Genomic DNA, 24,859 nt, shown 5'->3' on the forward strand with positions numbered 1-24,859 from the left:
TGAAAATCTTTATAGATTTATAGTCAAGCTATGAATGATAAAAGAATGGGTTGATAGTGCAACTGCTGATCTGTTTTAATTATGACATCCTGGTAGGGGTATCAAAATTAATGAAGGGCTGATTTTTGTTCTGATACTTATGACAACAGTATCTGAACTCAAAGTGTGTAATTCAAATACATATTTATTTATTTTACTCTGTAGATATTTCATGGTACTACATGTTACTTATCTCTATCATTTAATTAGCAATTTAGCGTGGGTTTTTCAAAAGCGCATATCACTAACTTCAATGGAAACAAAGTTAGGCCAGTGCTGTATGCTGTTGAAAATCTCACTGTTAAATTACAGATATTTCCCTATCTAAAAATTGAGCATTTGGTCTCTCTCTTAAGGTTTGGAATATCCTGCTGTGGTAGAATTTGCTCCATTCCAAAAGATTTCAAAAAAGAAGCTAAAGAAAAAAGATGCAAAAGCTGGGAGCATTGAGGATGGTAAACCCATTTTCTTGATCTCACGGTGGAAAAGCTACTCTGTTTATTGTTAATAAGATACATACGATAAATAGTTTATTAACTTTTTTTTTCAAAAAATGTTTTCACAGATCCAGAATATAGGAAATTTTTAGAAAGTTACTGTGCCGATGAAGAGAAAATCTGTGCTAATCCTGAGACTCTGTTGGGAGAGATTGAGGCAAAAACAAGGGAACTTATTGGTCTGTTTTGTTGACTTTTTTCCTCATTATTGATCATTTAAAAATATGCTTTTTCATATTTTTGGGATACTACCAGCAGGATCTCTCCCATTCAGCCTGGCAGTGGTTGAGAGTATATTTATATTCTCATTCTCCATTGGAGTAATGCCTACAGCCACCTCATATGGCACGCTTCTGCATGTATGGAACTCACATGTTCTGTATATACAGTGGCTTCAGAAACTGGTCCTTAGTATTTATAAAGGAATAGTCTATGAGTTTATTGTTGAAAGATGGTAGAAGGGCAAAAAATGATAACCCAAAATGAAAGAAAGGATAAGATCCTCAATACTGTACTCAAGCTCTTTCATGATCCTGGGTGCCTGCCAGGTGAAAGGTAAAATACCCTATCAAGATCATCTGGGGGCAGCCTGAAAAATAAACCTTGAACTAAACCTTGTTTATATAGGCAGAATGACTTTCACATTCTCCAGCAGGATCTGTATCCATCAGATCAAGCTTGAGCTCTTCAGGATTAAAGTATATTGGGTTTCATTCTTCAGGTTTCAACCATGTGAACATTATTAATAATACATATATTTACATAGTTCACGGGGTACGGCAAAGCAAAAAAACAATTTATGTATTTATGCCCTTTCCTGCTCCATTACTATATAAAAATAGTCTAATTTTTTCCCTTTGGCAATTCAGCTTTAAAAAAAAACAAAAAAACAAAACAAAACACTGTTGGATTTACTTTAGAGATTAGCCTTTTGATTAGTACTTTTCACTGCTATGCTGAAAACCCAGATTTAATTCTCACCCTTAGTTTCTGGTCCTAGGAAGGGGTAGTTGTTAAGTAATGCGAGGTATTCCTAATCCTTAGAACCACAGGAAAATCCAAGAGTGCAGATCAAATCTGGATCTCCTGCATGGCACTAACCATTTAGCTAGTCGCTAGAGTCAGGCCAGCAGGTTTTTTGGGGACATGGGGGAGGGTTGTTTTTTTGATAGGTGAACTGCCAAAGGAAAAATGAAGCTGTTTTAACAGAGTATAGAGAAGCAGGAAAGGGTATAAGCACAAATTTTAAGTAAAAGTGTTGCAGGCGTTGCCCTATAGTGATTTAAGGAGTATTATTGATAGACACAAAGGGAACCAACCAGTCCTCTTTAGTCCTCAGCTGAAAGGAGAGTGACTGATGACAGCCCTTGCTTTGATTGAGGCTCAATAAAAATGGGAAGCTACACCCCCCAGGACACCGACACAGACAGAGAGAGGAGAGGACCTGGGGCAGGAAAGGACCATTTTTATTCAAAACTTGCAATTCTGATTAAAAATAAGCTTTATTTTTTTCACAAACCCTCTAGTAATATTATTATTTTATACTGCATACTATAACTATTTCAAAATATTTTTTAATCTTGACAATACTGGCATTTTTCAGATGGCCAGCCAAATAAAGTCTTTGCAGGATAACATGATATATGTGCAAGGGACTGCATACAGAACATATGGTTGTCCACTGGGTGTTATAATCAATTAGGAGAAATTTAGCTGTACACCGTTCCCTTATTTGGATATATAAAAATAACCAATATATTTTGATCACTACTGTTTCTTAAATTGCCCATACTTTCCCCCCTCCTCATACGTCCCCCCGGCACTCTCACTGCAGCAGTGGCATTGACACTTGTGTAGTAGGTGTGTGAGTTAACAATTGGCAAAGGGATATTTGGAGCTCAGCAAAGGGTAAGGATAAATTAGAGAAGAGGTGGAAAGAATATTACTAAGGACACTAAATAAATCTGTCATCAACAAAGCTTGAATGTGTGTGACTGTTATAGATGTGGAGTTCCTCAAGAATATGTATCCTTACTTGACCGGAAGCTTTCCCTAGATATTTCACAGCAATGTGAAAATGAGCTTCCCAGTATCTTAATAAAGATTTTCTAACTTCAAATTATTCCAGCTATTAATGAAAAAGGGGTAGCCTTAGAGTTGCAAGTGCAGTGTTGACAGTATCTCAGTTGAGAGAGGTTCTACAGAATGGCTTTTTAATGTTTTGTTTCTATGAAATCAATTCACAATAGATCAAATTAAATTGTCCTATGTTTATTTTGCTTTATTTTTTTCAAATACTGTATTGTTGTTTGATAAAACATGGTTGCAATTTCAATGTCAAAACCAAGAAAAAACTTATTCCGTGAATATCACAGCTCTAGTTGAATTGTACAAGGGCCCAGCTATGCCTTCAGAAACAAGGGTGTAACTCTCATTGAAGTCAGTGAAAGATATGGCCATGTATTAGAGAGCAGAACTGGGCCTCAAATTCTCAAAGGGCTTTTGTGTGCCTCCAGGTCATGTTAGATCAAATGAGCATGTTTGATAACTCAGCTCAGATACTCTAGCTCATCAGTTTCAGGGTGACAGAGTAATGTAATACAGAATTCAAAAGCAGAATTTCTTTAACAAAATTAAGGTAGGTTCATCCTTCTGTCCATGTTTTTAGGGAAGAAAGAAAAAATTAAAAGCTGTTGCTTGCATAGAGATCCCTTTTTTGTTTTCATTTTTCAGCTGATTTCTTTTTAAGAGTTCGTTCATGTTTTTAAAAAAGTGTCTAAATTGCACTCACGATTTTGTAAATAAATAATTTAGTAACAGTTACACTGTAATTAGTAATGTCTACATTCACATATTTTCGGGACATAAATTTAGGCCAGGTTTAGGCCATGTTGTTTTAAATTTTAAAGGTTAGATAAATGAAACCATAGCGTCAAGGAAATATCCTTTTCCAACTCTGTTTTATTATGGCTTCAAAATTATATCATGCACACTAATGACCATTCCATCCCTCCCTCCCTCCTTTCCCCTTTGTGTTTGCTTTTCTTCCTTTGGATTCAGTGAGAGCCCTGTACATGCATCCAAGAGCAGTCCTTAGTCCTAAATATTGTCCAATATTATAATTCTGTTCCTGCACATCTAAAACTGACAGAGGATCTCAAACATTTTTGTAGTTACTTATGCCTATAAGTATACTGTTTCAAGTTTCAACCCACAATTAATTTTATGACTGGGTGAAAATTCAGAGTTGTAATTGAAGGTGGCATGCAAGCTGCAAAGTTTGGATCTAGCTAAACATTTTTGTAAAGTTTGGGAATGTTCTGATGTAGGGTTTTAGTTTGGGTTTATCTCTAGTAAAAATGGAAAAAGTGTCAGATCCATATAATAAGAAAGACAGTTTGACGTAGTACATACTGGGACTCAGGAGAGCTGAGTTCTTTTCTTGATTCTGCTATTGCCTGCTGTGTTACCTTAGACTAGTCATTTCACCTCTATATGCCTCATTTTCCCCATCAGGAAAATGAGGATGTTGATACTACCTTTGTAAATTCTTTGAGGTCTGTGGATGAAAAGTGCTATATATGACCATGGTGATGGTAATATAAGAATAGCTGGACAGCCAGGTGCTGGTGTACCAATGTTAAAATTTAGGAATAAATTTTGAACATATTTGTTTCCTTTTCGTAAATAATATTTTGGTGAACAGCAAGAAAAATGTCTTTCCTGAAAATTAAAGTATATGGTTATAATTCAAACATTAAATAATCACAGAAAATATCTCTGGCTCTCTTACTTCTAGGGTCCTTAATGATGAAGAGCCAGGGATCCTTTCTGAATGGAGAGATGGGAGCACTTTCCAACATATATACACCACTTGAAACAAAGTGTTATATATCACCTAGCTCCCTTACAGTTAAAGCTTAAAATAAAGGGCAAGTAGTTATAATAAAGAAACAAGTACATATTTTAGGAGTTGAACACTACATCACAAATTTTTTGTATTTTAGCTAGAAGAACAACACCTCTTTTGGAATATATTAAAAATAGAAAATTAGAAAAGCAGGTAGGTCCAGACTTTTGACTGAAGCTCAACTTTTATGTTTCAAGTATGTTTTGCATTTGAAAAATTTTATATAAAAAATGTTGTAATTCTTCAGAGGATACGTGAAGAAAAAAGGGAAGAACGAAGAAGGAGAGAGTTAGAAAAGAAACGTCTGCGAGAAGAAGAGAAAAGAAAGCGCAGAGAAGAAGAAAGACGTAAAAGAAAAGAAGCAGAGAAGCAAAAGAAAATTGCTGAAAAAGAAATAAGAATCAAGGTACTTTTAAGGAAAATATAAAATTATTCTTCATTTGAAACTATACAGAATTTATTTTCCTGTCTTCCACTTACTTCCAAAGTACTCATATCAGTTGGGAAGAATAAAGGAAGATCTAATTCAGGTCCCATGATTAGAAGTTTGTCAAGGCAGGGACAATTGGGATTATAGGATTTTTTAATATCCCTTTTTTTGAACTACAGTTTTTCTGATTTTGTTCCTCTAACTTTGCTTTTTGCTCATATTGTAGCTATGTTGAGGAGTCCCAGCATGAAGGTTGAAAGACTTCTGGATTACTGCAGTAATTTTCCACGACAGAGTGCTTGTGCTTGCAATATGCCACACGTTTTTTTCTGTTATCCATGACCTCAGAGTTCTTTACCACCTCTTGTTGACCAGGGGCCAGATTAATCTGTGGTGTAACTCCATTGGCGTCAGTGGAGTTACACCTTGGATGAGTTTGGCCAGAACCCCCACTAATCTAAAATCTGAGTTTCCCCCTTGACAGCGGAATGATCCGTTTGTGGATCCATTAGCTTTGCCCTCTGAAACACTCTTTAGACCAGTGGTTCCCAAACTTGTTCCGCCACTTGTGCAGGGAAAGTCCCTGGCGGGCCAGGCCACTTTGTTTACCTGCCGCGTCCGCAGGTTTGGCCGATCGTGGCTCCCAGTAGCCGCGGTTCGCTGCTCCAGGCCAATGAGAGTTGCTGGAAGCGGTGGCCAGTACGTCCCTCGGCCCGTGCCAAGAACGGGCATTCGCATATCACTGTTGTATCCGGCGTTGCAAGATATTTACGTGCCAGATGCATTAAGGATTCATGTGTCCCTTCATGCTTCAAACATCATTCCAGGGGACATGCGTCCATGCTGATGATGGGTTCTGCTTGATAACAATCCAAAGCAGTGTGGACCAACGCATGCTCATTTTCATTATCTGAGTCAGATGCCACCAGCAGAAGGTTGATTTTCTTTTATGGTGGTTCAGGTTCGTAGTTTCCACATTGGAGTGTTGCTCTTTTAAGACTTCTGAAAGGATGCTTCATACCTCATCCCTCTCAGATTTTGGACGGCACTTCAGATTCTTAAACCTTGGGTCGGGTGCTATAGCTATCTTTAGAAATCTCACATTGATACCTTCTTCGCATTTTGTGAAATCTGCAGTGAAAGTGTTCTTAAAATAAACAACATGTGCTGGGTTATCATCTGAGACTGCTATAACATGAAATATGTGGCAGAATGCGGGTAAAACAGAGCGGGGACATATAGTTCTCCCCAAGGAGTTCAGTCACAAATTTAATTAATGCATTATTTTTTTAACAAGCGTCATCAGCATGGAAGCATGTCCTCTGGAATAGTGGCCGAAGCACGAAGGGGCATATGAATGTTTAGCATATATAGCACGTAAATACCTTGCAATGCCGGCTACAGAAGTGCCACGCAAATAAATGCCTGTTCTCACTTTCTGGTGACATTGTAAATAAGAAGGGGGCAGCATTATCTCCTGTAAATGTAAAGAAACTTGTTTGTCTTAGCGATTGGCTGAACAAGAAGTAGGACTGAGTGGTCTTGTAGACTCTAAAGTTTTACATTGTTTTGTTTTTGAGTGCAGTTATGTAACCAAAAAAAAAATCTACATTTGAAAGTTGCATTTTCACAACAAAGAGATTGCACTACAGTAGTTGAATGGGATGAATTGAAAAATACTATTTCTTTCATCATTTTTACAGTGCAAATATTTGTAATAAAAATAATATACACTTTGATTTCAATTACAACACAGAATACAATATATATGAAAATGTAGAAAAACATTCAAAATGTTTAATAAATTTCAATTGGTTTAATAGTGTGATTAAAACTGTGATTAATCGTTATTAATTTTTTTTAATTGTGATTAATTTTGAGTTAATCGCATGAGTAACTGTGATTAATCAACAGCCCTATTTATTTCCGATATAAAATCGATATTATTATTATATTTTATTATATTGGGTCTCTTTCTAAAAAAAATATTTTAATATAAGTTTATTTTCACATAACTCTCAACATGAGTTATGGTCTCGTTAACTACATGGTATTCAGCAAAAAGAATGAATGAAATATTGCACCCAATATGACTAACACAACTGATATTAGATTCCAATTGTAAGCAGAGGAATTAGGGACGTATAATAGACTTTACATGTACTGAAAAGATATTTTTAAGTTTAATTGTATGAACTTACATATGTTGACTTACAGCTCTCCATAGTAGTACAATATTCTGATTTAACATAAGTATACAAATAACTTACGATTGTACCAGTATTTTGTATTTTTCTTTAAGATAAAAATAAAAAAAATAGTTAAGAAACATACATTACAACAATTAGGGCCTAAAACTGTAACACCAAAGGTGTGGTTACCAAATTGCACTGTTCTTTCCAATACATGTCTAAGATTAATAGATAATGGCTACATCCATATTTTATGCTATTAATCAGTCCAGTCATGAAAAGCCTTATTTCTAAGAATTAAAGGTAATGGAAAGAACTAGTCACATGACTAAGGTTTGCAGGATTGGGACCAAAGTTTATAGGGTGCTTTGAAGACATAACTTGGTATATAATTAATAATATGCATGTTTGGGCAGCAAGACAAGAAACACATTCTTCATCTTCACATGCCAAGAAAAGGAAATCACTATCCACTCCAAAATGTGTTGTGCAAAAGTAATTCAATATTACTCATATCTATGACAATAGAGTTTTGAAAGGTAGTTTCACCACCAAAGGACCAGGAAAATATTCTCTATTTTACAAGTAACTTGGGAAGTCATAAGAGGAATGTCACCATGTTGGATATTAGACAGACAAGGTGGGTGAGGTAATATCTTTTATTGTACCAACTTCTGTAGGGGAAAGAGACCCGCTTTCAAGTTTACACACAGCTCTTTTCATGTCTGGGAAACATCCTCAGAGTGTCACAGTTAAATATAAGGTGAAACAGATTGTATAGCATAAGTAGTTAACGCGTATTTCAAGAGGACCATTCAAGGTGAAGTGCCCTGTTACCTCCCCTGCAGTCATATGGGGGAAAGGGTGGGATGTGTGGGAGGTTGTTAGCGGGTTATAGATTGTTGTAATAAGCCATAAATCCAATGTCTTTATTCAGGCCATGATTTTTAGTGTCTACCAAAGTTATGAATTTAAGCTCCAAGGCTTGTCTTCTGAAAGTGTTGTGTGAGTTTCCTTTGAGGATGGCAGCTGGTAGGCCAGATATAGAGTGATTGCTTTGTGAAAAGTGTTCACTCACAGATGATACGGTGTTTTTGTCTTTTATCATTTTCCTGTGCGAGTTCATTTGAGAGCATAGTGATTGGTTTCACCCACATAGTTGTTACTGGGGGCAATATATACTAACTAGTATTTCTCAAGCTGCTCATGTGTTGCCAGATTTTGTAAATTATCTAGAGAAGTGAAGGGTGATCCTGCTTTCTTTGAAGTATTATGGCAGTTTTGCCATTGATTTCAATGATAGTAAGATCGGGCCCTCTCAGGATATGATTTAGACACATACAGTCTTTTGCCTGTCTCTGAGCTACACTGTAATTATTTATAGCTAATACCTAGGAGAAGAAAGTGGGTAAGCATGCATTCTCCAGGTTTTTTTTTATGAAGTCCTATTTTAAAGGTTGCAGCTGCATGATTTGTATTGTACTCTAGTTATCCATTAATATAAGTAAACTTTTAAATGTCTATTTTAATGTTGTGCTTTGCAAAAAAATGAAATCACTAAAATAAAATCTGAATGAAATAGGTTTTGCAAATTAGCACCAGCTGGTATACATTAGTATATTACAATAAGAAGTCGTTGAAATGTCTAAGGGTGCATAAACACTTATATCTTAATATAAACATTATTTCATAGCTTCTTAAGAAGCCTGAAAAGGGAGATGACCTGGCCAGTGAAATGAATAAGGAAAAAGGAGAAGAAGCTGATATTGAAGAAAGCAAATGGGAAAAATCACCTGGATCCGGGAGTATAAAATCCAAGCCATTGGAGGGCTCACCAAAGGAACTTAAGGAAAAGTAAGTACTGTTTATCTGGTAAGGTTGCAACTTGGATCCTTGGATTTTGAGGTCTTAGGTGGTACTTAAGTGATGCATTGTCCTTGTGCTGGTTCTCATCACAGGGATGGATTTTGCTCTGTGAATGTGGCCATCTACATCTTTTTCTCTAAGTTTTCCTATTTGTAAAATGGATGTAGTAACAACTTACCGCCCTGAAAGGGATATTGCAAGGCATAAGTAATTAATGTCTGTACAGTGCTTTTGAGATCCCTGGTTAAAAGGTGCTATGTAAGTATGAAACATCATTGATAGTCCATTGGTATTTCACTAAAGTGTTCAAGTGCTTGTCAGTATTGCTGGAAAGGCCTAAAAGGCAGGCTCAGCTCCATCTTCACACAGCAGAATATTTTTAGTTCCACTGAAATGGATAGACAGGAAGGTTTGCTTGTTATATAATAGCAATAGTATTCATGACACACTAATATTCTCCACTTCATTTTGTTGCATAATCAAATACAAAAGCCTTCATTTCTTCCTATAATTTTAGTGCTATGAAACAATCATATATTTAACCTTAATGAGAGTTATGCGCATTCATTCAAAGGAGCATGTACTTCAAAACATCTTAGCAATGCACTGATAAATTTGCAGTTTTGACTTCTTCATAGTTCTTAAATGAATGAGGGCATTCCACAGAGTAAACTGCGAATGGTCTTTCATACCAGCTGTTAGGTATTTTAATATTATAAAGATCTGCTTTTGAGCCTTCTGAAATATTTACATAGAAACTTAAGCTGAAATTAATGATAGAGTGCAAATTCCTCTGATCCAATTTGAATCAAAGGAAAATGTAATGCTTGGCGGGACAAGCTAACCTCATGTCATTGTAACAATTTGACAGATATATTTATTATTTTTTTATCTGACAATAGGCATTTTCATGAGTATTTAATAGCTTTAGAAATACATTTCTTCATGCACCATTCAACAGAAAGAATTCATATTTTGTGATTCCTCTTTACTGATTATTAACTTCCAACTTCTGCAAAAACCACAGAGGTCCTCCATGGCCAGTTCTGCAAATTCAGAGCTGCAGGGGCTTGAACCCCAGCTACAGGCCCTCTTGAGAGTGGTCAGTCAGTGGATCTGTGACATTTCTGTGACCTCTCTCACCCCAATCTCTGCAGCAGCCCAGAAGGAGCAGCTGTGTAGCTGGGCTTCACAGCAGGTAGTGGGATGAGCACCTTCCAGTGTTGCCAACACTTGGGTTTTTTTTCATGAATGATGGGATTTCAGATAGGGGTGGAGCTTGTCTTATGATGAAGCAGAAAGCTCCAGTCTCCTCACAAAATGCAGCTCTGCAGAAGCTCTCCTTTCCGTTTGCTGTTTTTGCAGGAGGGGAGAGGAGAGGAGGCAGCAAAAAGCTCAGCAGCCCATTGCAGCTTGACCACCTCCTCTCCCTTCCCCTACTGTGAGCAATGGGGATCTCATCCCCACTCCCCCTGCAACACCTAGCCTGGAAAGGGGCAGAGAAGGGTGAGGAGCCCCTGGAGTTGCCCCTCCAGCCTGGAAGGGGGACAGGGGACCCTGTGTCAGCCCCCACCCCAGGCCTGGGAGAAGTGGGTGAAGAACTTAAGAGGAGCAGAGGTGAGGCTGGTGATGGGAGGGAACTGAACTGGAAGAGGCTGAACTGATGGTGGAGGCTGGGGAATTGTGCTCTGGGGCTAGTTCTGAACTGACTGTGGAGGCTGGGGGACTGAACTGAGGAGGTGAAGACTGATGGGGGCTGACCTGGCGGGGGAAGGGTTGATGCAGGAGCTGAACTATTGGGGGTGAGGGCTTGGTGGGGACAGAACTGATGGGAAGATTCGGAGACAGAATTAATTGCTGGGCAGGGGACTGGAAGCTGTAGGTGTCAAAATCACCTTACCCAAAAATCTGGGAGAGTGAGCAACACTGAATGTCACATACACATACAGGAATGGGTAGGGAGAGCTCAACCATCAAAAGACAAACCAAAAGTGGCAATGCTGCACCTCTTACAAATATTTCCAGCATTTTGTGCTTCATTGCAAGCAGGTTACAGAGCAGGATTGACCCCTAAGACAGACATATCGCTAAGGTTTATATGCTAGGAGAGATCATTGAAATTTTACACTTCTGCAGTGCTTTTCAACAAAGGGTCTCAGAGTGCTTTGCAAGCATGAAAAAATGAGTCTCGGAACATTCGTATGGAGGTAAGCCACTATTAAATCTATTTTACAGATGGACAAACTGGATCAGAGAGAGCTTAAGGTGTCACAGTGAGTCAGAAGAGTGAAAATTAAATTCTAGAAGTCTTGACTCCCACTTCCCTGCTCTAGTCTAATAACATATGTATTACTCTGACCCACATGGTAGTCTTCTAAAGTTTTCTATCGAGCAGTATGCAGGGAAGTGCAAATGTAACTTTACCACTTGTACTTTTAGGGATGTACTTCTTGGAGATGCAGAGCAAGAAATGTTCTTGTAACGGCAGATAGAAAAGTAAAGAGAATTTGTTCAATGATTAGAAAATACAAATGTTGAACTAACTAGCTTAAGAAATGGTACATCATTAACATCCTACATGTTTTAATAATGCCTAGCTCTGATGTAGCACTTTTCATCCATTGATCTCAAAGCTCTTTACAAAGTAGGTGAATGTCATTATCCTTGTTTTATAGATGGGGAAACAGAGGCTCAGAGAGATGAAAATTATTTTCCCCACGTTACTCAGCAGAAATAGAACTCTGTCGCCTGAGTCCCAGTCTAGTGCTCTATCAAGGCCCTTCATTTTTTAATTTAAATTTTAATTTACTGAAAAATCCCCTGGTTTCACTAAAGTTATTATTCATTTTTTTACCAATTTTCACCTGGTTTTTGGACCACTCAAGTACATAAAAATACTAACTGTTAAGAAAATCCAATACTTTACATTAGGTAGATGTGTTTATGTTAATATTAAATTAATCTAAATGCGAGGGTGTCTGTTAAAGTAAGGCAGTGTAGTGGACTATACACACTCATGTATGTGCATGCATATATCTGTACTCTAGTCCTAAAAAAGGAAGTGCTGGAACTCCCTAGATGTGGCTCCCTGCTTCGGAACAAGAGCTGGTGGCTCAGTAACCTGGGAAGCCATCTCTCTTTCTGAAGTAGGAGCCAGATCAGAAATACTCTTACTTTTCTCTTTTTGTTGTTGTTTTTTTTCTGTCCTCCCATCCCTGAATATTAATACTGATATTTACCCAGAAAACTGTGCTCAGATTTTTTGCACCAATTTTCACCTGTTTTGTAATTTTTGCAATAAACACTGATAAATTCCTGGGAAATTTTAAACAAAATAAAAACCAAAAATGAAGGGCCTTGTCTATCAAGAAGGCCGCACTGCCTCCTATTATCATCTTTGGTAAAGGTTTCAGATATCTGGTTCAATCCTCTGAGGTGCTGAGCATCTCTTGAGAGATAATAAAAATCTTATCTCCTGCTGCTTACTAGGAATTGAGGGCACTCAGCAGCTCTCAGCAGATACTCAGCATCTTGCAGGATTAAATCTATTATTTGAGAATAAGGCTTGTATTGCAGGGCTGGAGCTACAGGCACCAACTCTCCAATGTGCCGGGGGAGGGGGGTGCTCACTGCTCAACCCCTGACTCTGCCACAGGCCCTACCCCTACTTCACCCTTTCCCCCAAGGCCCTCTCCTTCCTGCCCCGTTCCCTGAGCCTGCCACACCCTCAGTCCTCCCCCTCCCCCCCAGAGCCACTTGCATGCTGCAGGAGGCATGGGGAAGGAGGGGGAGGCGCTGATCAGCAGGGCTGCTGGAAGGCGGGGGGAGCTGATGGCGGGCTGCGGATGTATTACTGTGGCTCTTTGGCAATGTACATAGGTAAATTCTGGCTCCTTCTCAGGTGCAGGTTGGCCACCCCTGGCTTGTATGTCTTAATCCTTTGGCAGAGCAACATAACATTTACAACAGACCCTTTATGTGTGCATTAATTTAGTGTTTCAGGTGTAACGCAGCATTCTTCAGGCTGTACAGGTATAGTACATTTTACCTTTTTCTTTCTGAGTGCTTTTTAAATTGTGATGAATGGTGCCGTTTGCCAAGTAATTGGCTATGATCTACTTCAGTTGATTCAGCGTGGTAGCTGTGTTAGTCTGTATCAGCAAAAACAATGAGGAGTCCTTGTGGCACCTTAGAGACTAACAAATTTATTTGGGCATAAGCTTTCGTGGGCTAAAACCGACTTTATGAGATGCCTGGAGTAGAAAATACAATATAGAGGTATAAATACACAGAATATGAAGAGATGGGAGTTGCCGCACCAAGTGGGGGGGTCAGTGCGAACGAGCCAATTCAATTAAGATGGAAGTGGGCTATTCTCAACAGTTGACAAGAAGGGAGGAAAAATCACTTTTGTAGTGCTAATGAGTTCAATGTAATAAAGTATCAGAGGGGTATCCGTGTTAGTCTGGACCTGTAAAGGTGGCAAAGAGTCCTGTGGCTACTGGATCATCCGATGAAGTGGGTATTCACCCACAAAAGCTTATCCTCCAGTACATCTGTTAGTCTATAAGGTGCCACAGGACTCTTTGCCACTTTTAATGTAATCAAGGTGGCCCATTTCAAACAGTTGACAAGAAGGTGTGAGTATCAGTAGGGGGAAAATTAGTTTTTGTAGTGACCCATCCACTCCCAGTCTTTATTCAGGCCTAATTTGATGGTGTCCAGTTTGCAAATTAATTCCAGTTCTGAAGATTCTCATTGGAGTCTGTTTTTGTTCACTCTACACCTGATGTGCTGGGACTACCTCTGAGCCCATTTTCCCTAGCAGCTTGGGACTTCAGTAGCCTGTCTTGTTGAGCCAGACACTCTAACCTGCTGCAAACACAGACCAAGATCTGAACCACGTCCCCCAAAAGCCGCAGACTTAACTGAAAACAGCTTAAGAAGTGCTTCTGTCTCTAGCACCCGGATACCCAATTCCCAATGGGATCCAAACCCCAAATAAATCCGTTTTACTCTGTATAAAGCTTATACAGGGTAAACTCATACATTGTCCACCCTCTATAACACTGATTGAGAGATATGCACAGCTGTTTGCTCCCCCAGGAATTAATTACTTACTCTGGGTTAATTTATAAGCAAAAGTGATGTTATTAAATATAAAAAGTAGGATTTAAGTGGTTCCAAGTAATAACAGACAGAACAAAGTAAGTCACCAAGTAAAATAAAGCAAAACACGCAAGTCTAAGCCTAATACATTTAAGAAACTGGTTACAGATGAAATCTCACCCTTAAAGATGTTTCAGTAAGCTTCTTTCACAGACTGGACTCCTTCCTAGTCTGGACCCAATCCTTTCCTCTGGTACAGTTTGTTAGTTCCAACAGGCATCTTAGGTGAAAAGCAGGGGATTTCACATGACTGCAGCCTCCTTTGTTCTGGTCCACCCCCTTTTATAGCTTTGGCACAAGGCAGGAATGTTTTGTCTCTCTGGGTCCCCACCCCTCCTTCTAAATGGAAAAGCACCAGGTTTAAGATGGATTCCAGTACCAGGTGACATGATCACATGTCCTGTGAGACCTCAAGCCTTCATTCTTCCTGGCCTGCCTCACAGGAAGGCTTGCAAGTAAACAGAGCCATCTACAGTCAATTTTCCTGGTTAATGGGAGCCATCAAGATTCCAGGCTACCATTAATGGCCCACACTTTGCATAATTACAATAGGACTTCAGAGTTATATTTTATATTTCTAGTTTCAGATACAAAATGATACATTTATACAAATAGGATGAACATACTCAGTAGATTATAAGCTTTGTAATGATACCTTACAAGAGACCTTTTGCATGAAGCATATTCCAGTTACAGTATATTCACACTCATTAGCATATTTTCAAAAAAATCATATCGAGTGCAACATCACAACCTGCTCCTTACAATGGATTCTTTACAAAGCTACACCAGCCACTACTGAGCTTGAATTTGCTCTCCCCATCTGCTGCCATCCTATGAGCCATCTTTAGGCAAATCCACCCTGCCAACTTCATTCCTGCGGCATTTCTAATTGAGGCTTTCTCTGTGGTTGGTAATGGGCAGAGTAGGAAGCAGGGTGCCAAGTAGATTCTGCAGGAGCTAACCTAAAAGTGTTCTTCCAGCTTATGGTAAGGGTCATGCAGATTGAAGTGTTCTCCCAAACTTTGTTGGGAGTTCAGGCTCTTCATGGAGTTAGTGCCTACAGTTACACATTTTCACTTAAAAGCTGAAAAGGTAGAGGAAAACTAAATAGGCATGATTAGTCAGATCCTGGAGAGCTAAAGTAATATTTACTGGTAATATACATATTTAGAAGTATATGCCACTGTTTTAATATTTCTGTAATTGGGAAAGGTTCTGGTATGACCCAGTGAGAGCTGCCATTTTCCTTCCACTCAGGAAGTGTAATATGCTGACACAGGGCCCAGTCCTGCGAACTGCTGAGCAACCTCAATTAACATTGACTTTCTATTGCTGGTACTCAGCAATTTGCAGGTGTGGCTTCCCCCCTTTTTTAAATAAAGGAAGTGCCAATCAGCAGATAATTACATGGCAGAGGCTGAAGACTTTCACTGTTTCATGACTTACAAGGAAAAAATGATGTGGAAAACAGAAGAATTGTCATATTCAACAAAGTTAATGAACAAACAGGTGCTAATAAACAATAATAAAAAAGTGACAAATCTCCAGACTCATCCATTTTGTCTGCTGATTAGCATTTCCTTTGTCACAAGCTAAAATGTCAGTGGCTGGCAAAATTGTATATTCCTGTTTAAATTTGAATTACTTTTTATTTCATATAATAAAAGTTTGAAATAACTACTGTGTATTTACTCTTTTTTATAATTAGATGAAATTATTCTGCAATCTTTTCCATACTGTTTTATGAGGGAGCTATCTGATTATTGAACAAGAGCAATGAGATGAATAAAAGTGCAGAGAACTGTATCATCTTAACAGCAAAATGTTGCAAACAGTTTATTTATAATATAAATTACTTAGTACATAATGACAGGTTTCAGAGGAACAGCCGTGTTAGTCTGTATTCGCAAAAAGAAAAGGAGTACTTGTGGCACCTTAGAGACTAACCAATTTATTTGAGCATGAGCTTTCGAAAAGATCATGTTTTTTCACCTAAATAAAAATGCAATGGTGGGGCTACATCACCTAGGCACACAAATGTAAGTGAAGGCTGGAGCAGCAGCATTAACTCTGACTGGTTTAATGCCTTCCATCTGTTGCAAGGGCTGTGAATAATTTCTGTTAAATGGAGCCAAAAAATTAAGGCCTTGAGCCTGCAAGTTACTTTATGCCATTAGTGCTCCCTCTGAAGTCTGTGAGATTACTCACATGCTCAAGTCTTTGCAGGGTCAGTCTCCTAGGGCCTGATCCTGTAACCCTTACTTACGTGTACCATTAACATCAAGAGCATTATTTATGTGATGTTTTCAAATATGAGTAAGGGTTGCAGGATGATCTTCAAAGCAGTTCTGAAGTCAATCTGATTTTCTTTTCAAGCCACTGGAAAAATTTTCTGCTTCCAATTGAACTGAATGCACAATGGGGAGCTGAATTTATGATGTACAAAGCCTGTATCAAAATTGCAATGCACCTCTTCTTTTAATTGAAAATATAGCCTGTCTGGGGGCCTGATCTAAAGCTTGTTGAAGTCAGTGAGAGTCTTTCTGTTGGTTTCAGTGGCCTTTGAATCTTTGTGAGCAAAGATTTTGTCTAAGTTAATTGTTTGGTTTTTTTTCTTGTTTAAACACACATAGGTCACAGAATGATAGTGATAAAGAGCAAATGGATTTGGAGAGAAGATTTCGAGAAAAAGACCTTGAAAGACCACGATATCGGTTGGATGATGGCAGAAAGCATAGAGCTCACTATGAATTTGACAAGTTTGTGAGAAGGAATGAAGAAGAGCTGAAATGGGGGAAAGCATACAGCCAAGACAGAGGGAAGAAAGGGAACCACAACTACAGCTTCACTGTGGAGGCCGTAGACAAACTGGGTAAAGAGGACAAGTGTGATGACATGGCATCCAAAAAGGAGCGCATAAGAAATAAGGTTCTTTTATTCATTTAGGATAATCTTTCATTAGTAAAATATACTTCAAGGCTACAGGTTTTACTTTTGCAATCTCAGCATAAAGATGCTTTTTTCAAGAAAAGCAATTCTTTATTTGATTTTCAGTAAAACCCAGATTTCTATTTTTTTTACATAGTTAAAATGATTTAAGGAGATAGGATTTGTCTGCTCTGGTCATATATACATACAATATTTGGAATCTTCCTTAGAACATTAGTCTTGGAAGCTCAGCATTTTTTGAGTGTTTTAAAAGTTATATCACGTGTGCCCTATAATAGATAGGGCCCTACCAAATTCACAGCCATGAAAAACGCGTCCTGGATCGTGAAATCTGGTCTCCCCCCTTCAGTCTGATCTTTTGTGTGCTTTTACCCTATACTATACAGATTTCATGGGGGAGACAAACATTTCTCAAATTAGGGGTCCTGACCCAAAAGGGAGTTGCAGGGGGGTCGCAAGGTTATTTTAGAGGGGTTACAGTATTGCCACCCTTACTTCTGTGCTGCCTTCAGAGCTGGGCTACCAGAGAACAGCAGCTACTGGCCAGGCACCCAGCTGTGAAGGCAGTGCCCAGCCAGCAGCAGCGCAGAAGTAAGGGTGGCAATACTATACCATGCCATCCTTACTTCTGTGCTGCTGCTGGCAGCAGCTCTGCTTTCAGAGCTGGGCTCCCGGCCAGCAGCTGCCACTCTCCAGCTGCCCTGCTTTGAAGGCAGCGCTGCCGCCAGCAACAGTGCAGAAGTAAGGGTAGCAGCACCGCAACACCCCCTACAGTAACCTTGTGACCCACCCCCATAACTTCTTTTTGGGTCAGGACCCCTACAATTACAACACCTGAAATTTCAGATTTAAATAGCTGAAATTATGAAATTTATGACCGTGAAATTGACCAAAATGGACCATGAATTAGGTAGGGCCCTAATAATAGAGTTTGAAAACTTTGGCCCATTTTCCTTTTAAAAGTGAATTTATTCTAAGCAGAATATTTACTAGTCAGGCAGATTTACTGGCTGGTTTACAGTTATTCAGTTTTTAAAGTAAAAGTGAATAACTAAAGAGTTTATCCAGAAACAAGCATATTTAGAAATTTTCCAGTACAGAAGATAGGAAAGTAGATCTTGCAGTCTTCATCCATTCTGCCCTCAGGTAAAGGTTCTCCCTGGTTGAGGGCAGATCACCCCATTGAGAAGTGCCAAATCCAGGGAAATAACCTGTTAAAAAAACAGCCACAATTGGGCAGCTTCTTGAATGGGAACCACATGCAGAAAACCATTTTCCTGTCTTCACCTTGAAACCTGTGGAGCCCCTTTCTGAGGGCTTGGGGCTTTGTGATTTCAGAGGGCATGTCATAGCGTTTCCAAGAGATGGCTGCTATTGGTGGCCTTATCCTCTCTCCATTCTAATCATGTAAAGTTTTCCATACAAGATGGTTGATACTGTCTTGTATGGAATCCCCCCTGTAATGTGCACCTCTTCTGAAGGGGGTTTTCAAACCAGGCACAGGCAAGGTCCCCATGACAGTGTGCCTCCTGAGGGAGCTGTGCTTTTGCTAGAGATAGGATAGGCAAGGAGTAGCCATGCTCTTTTTTCTCTGCCCCCTCTAGCAGCTGTCTGAATCTCTGTCTAAAAATATTTAAAAATATTAAATTGATTTAAACCATTTTATAAAAAATGAAACATCCAGTTGAGCTAACACTGTTTATGCCAAGTTTCAGTCTGATGAACATAGAAACTGTGATGGATAAAGAGGGTCTGTGGTATATAAAAGCTGACTGACCCTTTATTGTAATGGTTCTAGTGGGCTCTATGTTCACTGTTCATCTCAGGGTTTAGGACTGCATGACTGGTGTTGATTGGCTGGATGTGATGAAGAGAGATAAGTACCATGCTGATGTGGCTGTTCATAGCACCACAAAACACTTCCTACAACAACTTGTTCTTAAACATCCTAAATAAAAAGTCTGGCATCTAATCTAAAGAAATGGAAAATAAAGGGAAAGCAGGGTTAAACAAGGCTGAAGTTCAAGCAAAGAAGGGGGAAGAGAAGAGCTGATAATGAAGGATGTATCAGTTAAGGGGAAAAAATAATGAAGGAAAAAACAAGACCAAAGGGACTGAAAATTGTGAGGGGCAGGTGAAAGGAAATCAGGATTGAGATGGAACAGAATTCAGTGCTCTGCAGTTTTCTTAAAATGGCCTATTCCATGCCATTTTCTAGACTAAACCCTACATTTTAAAACAGATGTCAAATATGATCTCTCCATAGCATCAAAGTCTAATGTTTGTGATAGTTAAAATAAATAGCCTCATTAGGCAGAGGCTTTTAAACAGTAACCATTCACAATATCTTATTGTCTTAGAAAGTCTTTAGCATATATATATATATATATATCTATATATTCTGACAATTCTTGGTGCACTTGGCCTTAATTTCATTTAACAAAAATTATTCACAGCCCTTGCAGATCAGCAAGTTTTTGATGGTTTCAGTCACTATTCCTGTACAGTTAGCCATTCTTCCTTTTTACTCATTTTGTTTCCTGATTCACATTGGGTGGTATCCACTTTACTCTATATGAATATTGTGTCCTCCTCTGCCTTGGTGGGTCCTGCGTCTATTGGCGGATTTGCTCGCCTCAGAGGTTCACGGCAGCCCTCAGTTTGGCCACTTCCGTGGCTCAAATCTTCCGTTCACTCAGTTAGCCTCATCACTGGTCAGGATGGGGAAAGGAAGAAGAACAATCCCCACAGTCTCTGCTGATCCACCTAGTGGATCAGGGAACAGGCCAGAGACCTTCACCTCCGGTGGAACTCACAGTCCAGGTCAACTCCTCCGGTATCAAGTAGGGAGTTGTGGGAATGGAGGGATGGGGGGAACCCAGGCCCATCCTCTACTCCAGGTTCCAGCCCAGGGCCCTGTGGATTGCAGCTGTCTACAGTGGCTCCTGTAACAGCTGCGTGACAGCTACAACTCCCTGGGCTACTTCCCCATGGCCTCCTCCCAACACCTTCTTTATTCTCACCACAGGACCGTCCTCCTGATGTCTGATAATGCTTGTACTTTTCAGTCTTCCAGTAGTACACCTTCTCACTCTCAGCTTCTTGCACCTCTTGCTCCCAGCTCCTCACACACACACCACAAATTGAAGTGAGCTTTTTAAACCCAGGAGCCCTGATTAGCCTGCCTGTCTTAATTGATTCTGGCAGCTTCTTGATTGGCTGCAGGTGTTCTAATTAGCCTGTCTGCCTTAATTGTTTCCAGAAAGTTTGATCGTTCTGGAACCTTCCCTGTTACCTGACCCAGGGAAAAGGGACCTACTTAATCTGGGGCTAATATATCTGCCTTCTAACACTCTCCTGTACCGGTGGGCCAGCCTATACCCTGGTCCCGAGGCCCGCCAGGAATATCAGTTGGCAGCTCCTTCACGGGGCCGTGAGCATGGGCGTTTACTTGGCGCAGTTCACCCCCATCCCAGACACCTGCCCCTTTTGCGGCGTGAGGGAGACCCTGGCACACGCTTACCTGGAGTGCACCAGGTGCAGCCCCTATTCTGGCTCCTCACGAATATTTTGTTACGTTTTTGGTTGCACTTTTCCCCTCACCTCCTTATCTATGAACTCCCTATCTGTGCCCCCACAAAGTCACGGGACTTCCCTGTAAACCTCCTACCCTAGCTAAAGTGACCACCTATAAAACCAGGGCTGCGGGGGACCCTTTAGCAGTGGGCAGGCTTCGCCCACCCACTTCCTGGATCCCAATAGGATCACTCTCCTGTAGCCATCTGGCCTGACCCCGTCACAATATGGAATACCAAACTTCATTTGCAGTTCATTATTCTAATTTTATCAAGCCCTGGTTCTGGTTTCTCACTGATTGGTATGATTTTATTATATTTGTATTTATTATCTGACATTCTTGTCTAGAGCCATAAGTGTGCTTGGCACCAGTTATTGTCCTCCCCAGCTTATACTATAGATTGTATCAAAATTTACCACAGAATTCTCTTGGCCTTTGTTATAACATTCTGTTAGATTAGATTAGATTACATTTAATTTAAACTGTGAGAAAAAATATTATCATCCTGTTTTTACAGCTGTTTTATTTTACTCAATATTCTTGGCTCCCAAGAATAGTGTTATAAAAGAGGTGGATAATAAATGCTAAATCTGTTTTCATTACACTGCAGCTTTTTCCTAGTTCTTATTAAATACAAAATGATTTAACACAAAATCCACTATCTACATAAACTCAAGTTACTCACTTTAAGGCCTTGTCTACACTACAGAGATTTGTTGACAAAAGTCATGTCAACACTCAAAAAGCACTATAATAAAAATCAGTATTGCACATTCACACTCGCTCCCTCTGTCAGCAGAGAGTGTCCAGAGTTGGGGCACTATCATCGAAGTGTGAGCAATGTACCTATCCCACAGTCCAGCTTGACCACTTCTGCCGGTAGGTCTTGTGGGAAGGTGGAGCAGGTCACGGTGCATCTTGGGACCACGCTCAATGTTCCATGATGTATTGTTTTCTGTCCCAGCATACCATGGGCTTCCAGTTTTCTTTCACAGCATTTTTCAATGGCCCTTGTTTGCTGTGCACCCCGGCATCTTTGTGAGAAGGGATGGATCCTGCACTGCTCTCCTGCACTCTGATAACTATCATTAAGACCTTGCGGATGGCAGTGCAATTAATCACAAAGTTCCTAACTGAAGAAGATTCCCAGTTGCCTGACATGCTGTGTGATATGGATAGAAGCAACTTTAGATTGCTTTTGGCATTCACGAAACAGCTGCAGACAGTGGACCATCGCTTTTGGGCTTGGGAAACAAGCACTGAATGACGAGCAGTAGCTACAGAATTTTCAGATGTGGAAATCCACCTTCCTGGAACTGTGTGCGGAGCTCACCCCAGCACTATGGTGCAAGGACACCAGAATGAGAGCTGCCCTATCAGTAGAGAAGTGCGTGGCAATCACTCTGTAGAAGCTGTCGACTCCAGACTGCTACTGGTCGGTCACGAATCAATTTGGAGTCGGGAAGTTGACTGTTGGGGCTGCGTTAATACAAGTGTGCAGGGCAATTAATCGCATCCTGCTATGAAGGACTGTGATTCTGGGAAATGTGTATGAAATAGTGGATGGGTTTGTAGAAATGGGTTTCCCTAACAATGGAGGGGCGATAGATGGCACACATATTCAATTTTGGCAACAGACCACCTTGCGACAGAGTACTTCAATAGGAAGGGATACTTCTCCATGGGGTTGCAGGTGTTTGTGGATCACCCTGGGCATTTCACTGACATCAATGCAGGATGGTCCAGGAAGGTGCATGACGCACGCATCTTCAGGAACACCGGCCTGTATAGAAAGCTACAAATGGTGACTTTTTTTCCAGACCAGAAGATTATAGTGGGGGATGTTGAAATGCCCATAGTGATCCTGGGAGATCCATCATAGCCCTTACAGCCATGGCTCATGAAACCTTACGTGGGAAACCTGGACAGCAGTAAGGAGTGGATCAACAACAGTCTGGATAGATGCCGGATGACAGTGGAATGTGCCTTTGGGAGATTAAAGGTGTGCTGGTGATGCCTTTATGCTAGGTTAGACCTCAATGAGGATAATATTCCTGTGGTCATAGCCTCGTGTTGTACGTTGCATAATCTTTGTGAAGGTAAGGGTGAAAGACAGGCAGACTGCTTGGCTGCTGATTTTGAGCAGCCAGATACCTGGGCTATCAGAGGGGCCAGGAGGGGAGCAATTCGAATCAGGGAGGCTTTGAGGCAAAACTTTGAAAATGAGAAGCAGTAATATATATCTCTGTGATTGGTGCTGCAATGTTACATTACATGTAGTTTTCCTAGGAAGCAATGGCGAAATTTCGGGCCTTACATTCCAGTACGCAAATGATTAAACTGCCTGTGTATGTATTGGTAGAGCCTGCTATTTCAATTTGTAGGAAACAAATAAAGATGAGTTACTGGTCAAAAATTTTGCTTTTATTGCACAAGAAACAACACACACACACACAAAGAAACTTGGTGGGAAAGGAGGTTACCAGGGAAGGGCAGACTTTCAGAGCTGTGTGTAGGTCCAGCTATCATTTTGAAAGTTGTCTGAGGGGGTGGAGTGAAGGGGAAACTGAGAAGTCCCAGAAAGCAGAAAGGACTGTGCAGGCAGAGTTGTGGGGAGGCATAGAAAAGAGTTCTGAATGTACTGCAGGGGAGGATGGGCATGCATCTGCTCAGTCTGCAGCATTATTAAGGACTTCAGCATCTGTGTTTGCTCCTCCATTACTTTAATCATCCATTCAGTAGAATCCTTAACTCCTGATTTTCTTTTCTGTTCTGCCTTTCGGCTTCCCTCCACTCCTTGCTCTCCCTTTTCTCTGCATTGGAGAAGTGCAGTACCTCCCGGAATATGTCTTCTTTGCTCTGTCTTGGGTGATTTCTTATCTATCAGTGATGCTGGGCCGATGTTTGTGGGGTATTCCTCAAGGCCACATCTGCCGAAGCACAAGGAACAATGCACAGAAGCATGATTGTTAAGTTCACGCACAGTATAGAAACATTTCAGTAAAATACACCTCTGGTAACATAATCACTTTCTCACTGACCCTTGGCAAGCACACATCTCAGCAAACACCCAAAGCATGGTGAGTGTTGGCTGGGGGGAGCGGCGCTCTACATGGGAAAAAGAACACTCCGCAAGGGTTGCAGTGCAGCCAACTAGGGGAAAAATTCTAAAATTCTCCCACACTTTCCCACAGGCCAGGGTCATTGTAGTAGATATCTCACTGTTGAGGGTAAGCAGAGAAGCGAGTGTACATCTACTACATGCTTGTGGCTTCCGCCATGGTTCCTGTGCTGCTTGCCTGTGTGCCGCTTTGGTCCCTGAACAAGTGATTGCCAAATGGTGTGGGAAAGTTCCCTACAGTGGGGGAAGGAACAAAGCAGCTCTGCCAAGGAATCTGCGGCAGAGGATTGACAAGTACCTCCAGGAAACTTTCCTAGAAATCTCTCTGGAGGATTCCCATGAGATCCCAGCATACATCAACACCCTGTTCCACTGTACTGATTAGCTGCACAGCGAAGTGTCCAGCACACAGAAATACAGCCATCCTTGTACATTTCTATATCCTGAACCCACCTCTGCATTACGCAAACCACAGCCACTTACCAGGCATCTCCTCTCCTGCTTCTTGCTCACCAGAGAGCAACTGCTGAGACTGGCTAGACACCGCTGGAGTGGTGAACAGTTCCTGGCTGCCTCCCCCACTGGGAGATCCAGCCAGGAGCTCCACATCATTGTCTAACTCCACCTCTTCATCAATAACTTTGTCCTCTGGATTAGGTCCTCTTTCCGCCACCTCCAGGCCCACCAAACTATCCATGGAGCTCCTGGCAATGGAGGTGGTGTCGCAACCGAGGTAGTGTCCAGCTCCTTATAGAACAGGCAGGTCTTAGGTGCAGTACCAGAGCAACGGTTTCCCCCCCCCCCCCGCCTTATGGTACACCTGCCTCAGCTCCTTTATCTTCGCTCTGCACTGCAGCACGTCCCGGTCACAGCCCTTTCCGAACAAGCCTTGAGAAATCTGCCCATAGGTATCAAAATTCCTATGGCTCAAGTGCAGCTGGGACTCCATAGCCTCCTCTCCCCATATACTAGGCAGGTCCAGCAGCTCCGCAGTGGTCCAAGTGGGAAAGCATTTGCTGCAGTAAGTCTCCATGGTCACCTTGGAAGATGCAATGAGACCTATCGACACCAAGTAAACAGGAAATGGAATTTCAAAAATTCCCAGG

General features: G+C 40.7%; 1 protein-coding gene across 1 annotated transcript in view; it reads left to right on the plus strand.

The window, feature by feature from the left end:
• The window catches only part of UPF3A (UPF3A regulator of nonsense mediated mRNA decay), a 48,037-nt gene that overhangs the window by 21,387 nt on the left and 1,791 nt on the right, over positions 1-24,859 (plus strand). The window contains exons 4-9 of the mRNA XM_073350747.1: positions 396-494; positions 605-715; positions 4,544-4,599; positions 4,694-4,852; positions 8,762-8,922; positions 16,740-17,034. Coding sequence (XP_073206848.1) covers positions 396-494; positions 605-715; positions 4,544-4,599; positions 4,694-4,852; positions 8,762-8,922; positions 16,740-17,034 — 881 coding nt within the window. The remainder of the gene's footprint in view (positions 1-395; positions 495-604; positions 716-4,543; positions 4,600-4,693; positions 4,853-8,761; positions 8,923-16,739; positions 17,035-24,859) is intronic.

This window comes from Lepidochelys kempii, chromosome 1 (assembly GCF_965140265.1).
Source record: "Lepidochelys kempii isolate rLepKem1 chromosome 1, rLepKem1.hap2, whole genome shotgun sequence".
Classification (NCBI taxonomy): Eukaryota; Metazoa; Chordata; order Testudines; family Cheloniidae; genus Lepidochelys; species Lepidochelys kempii.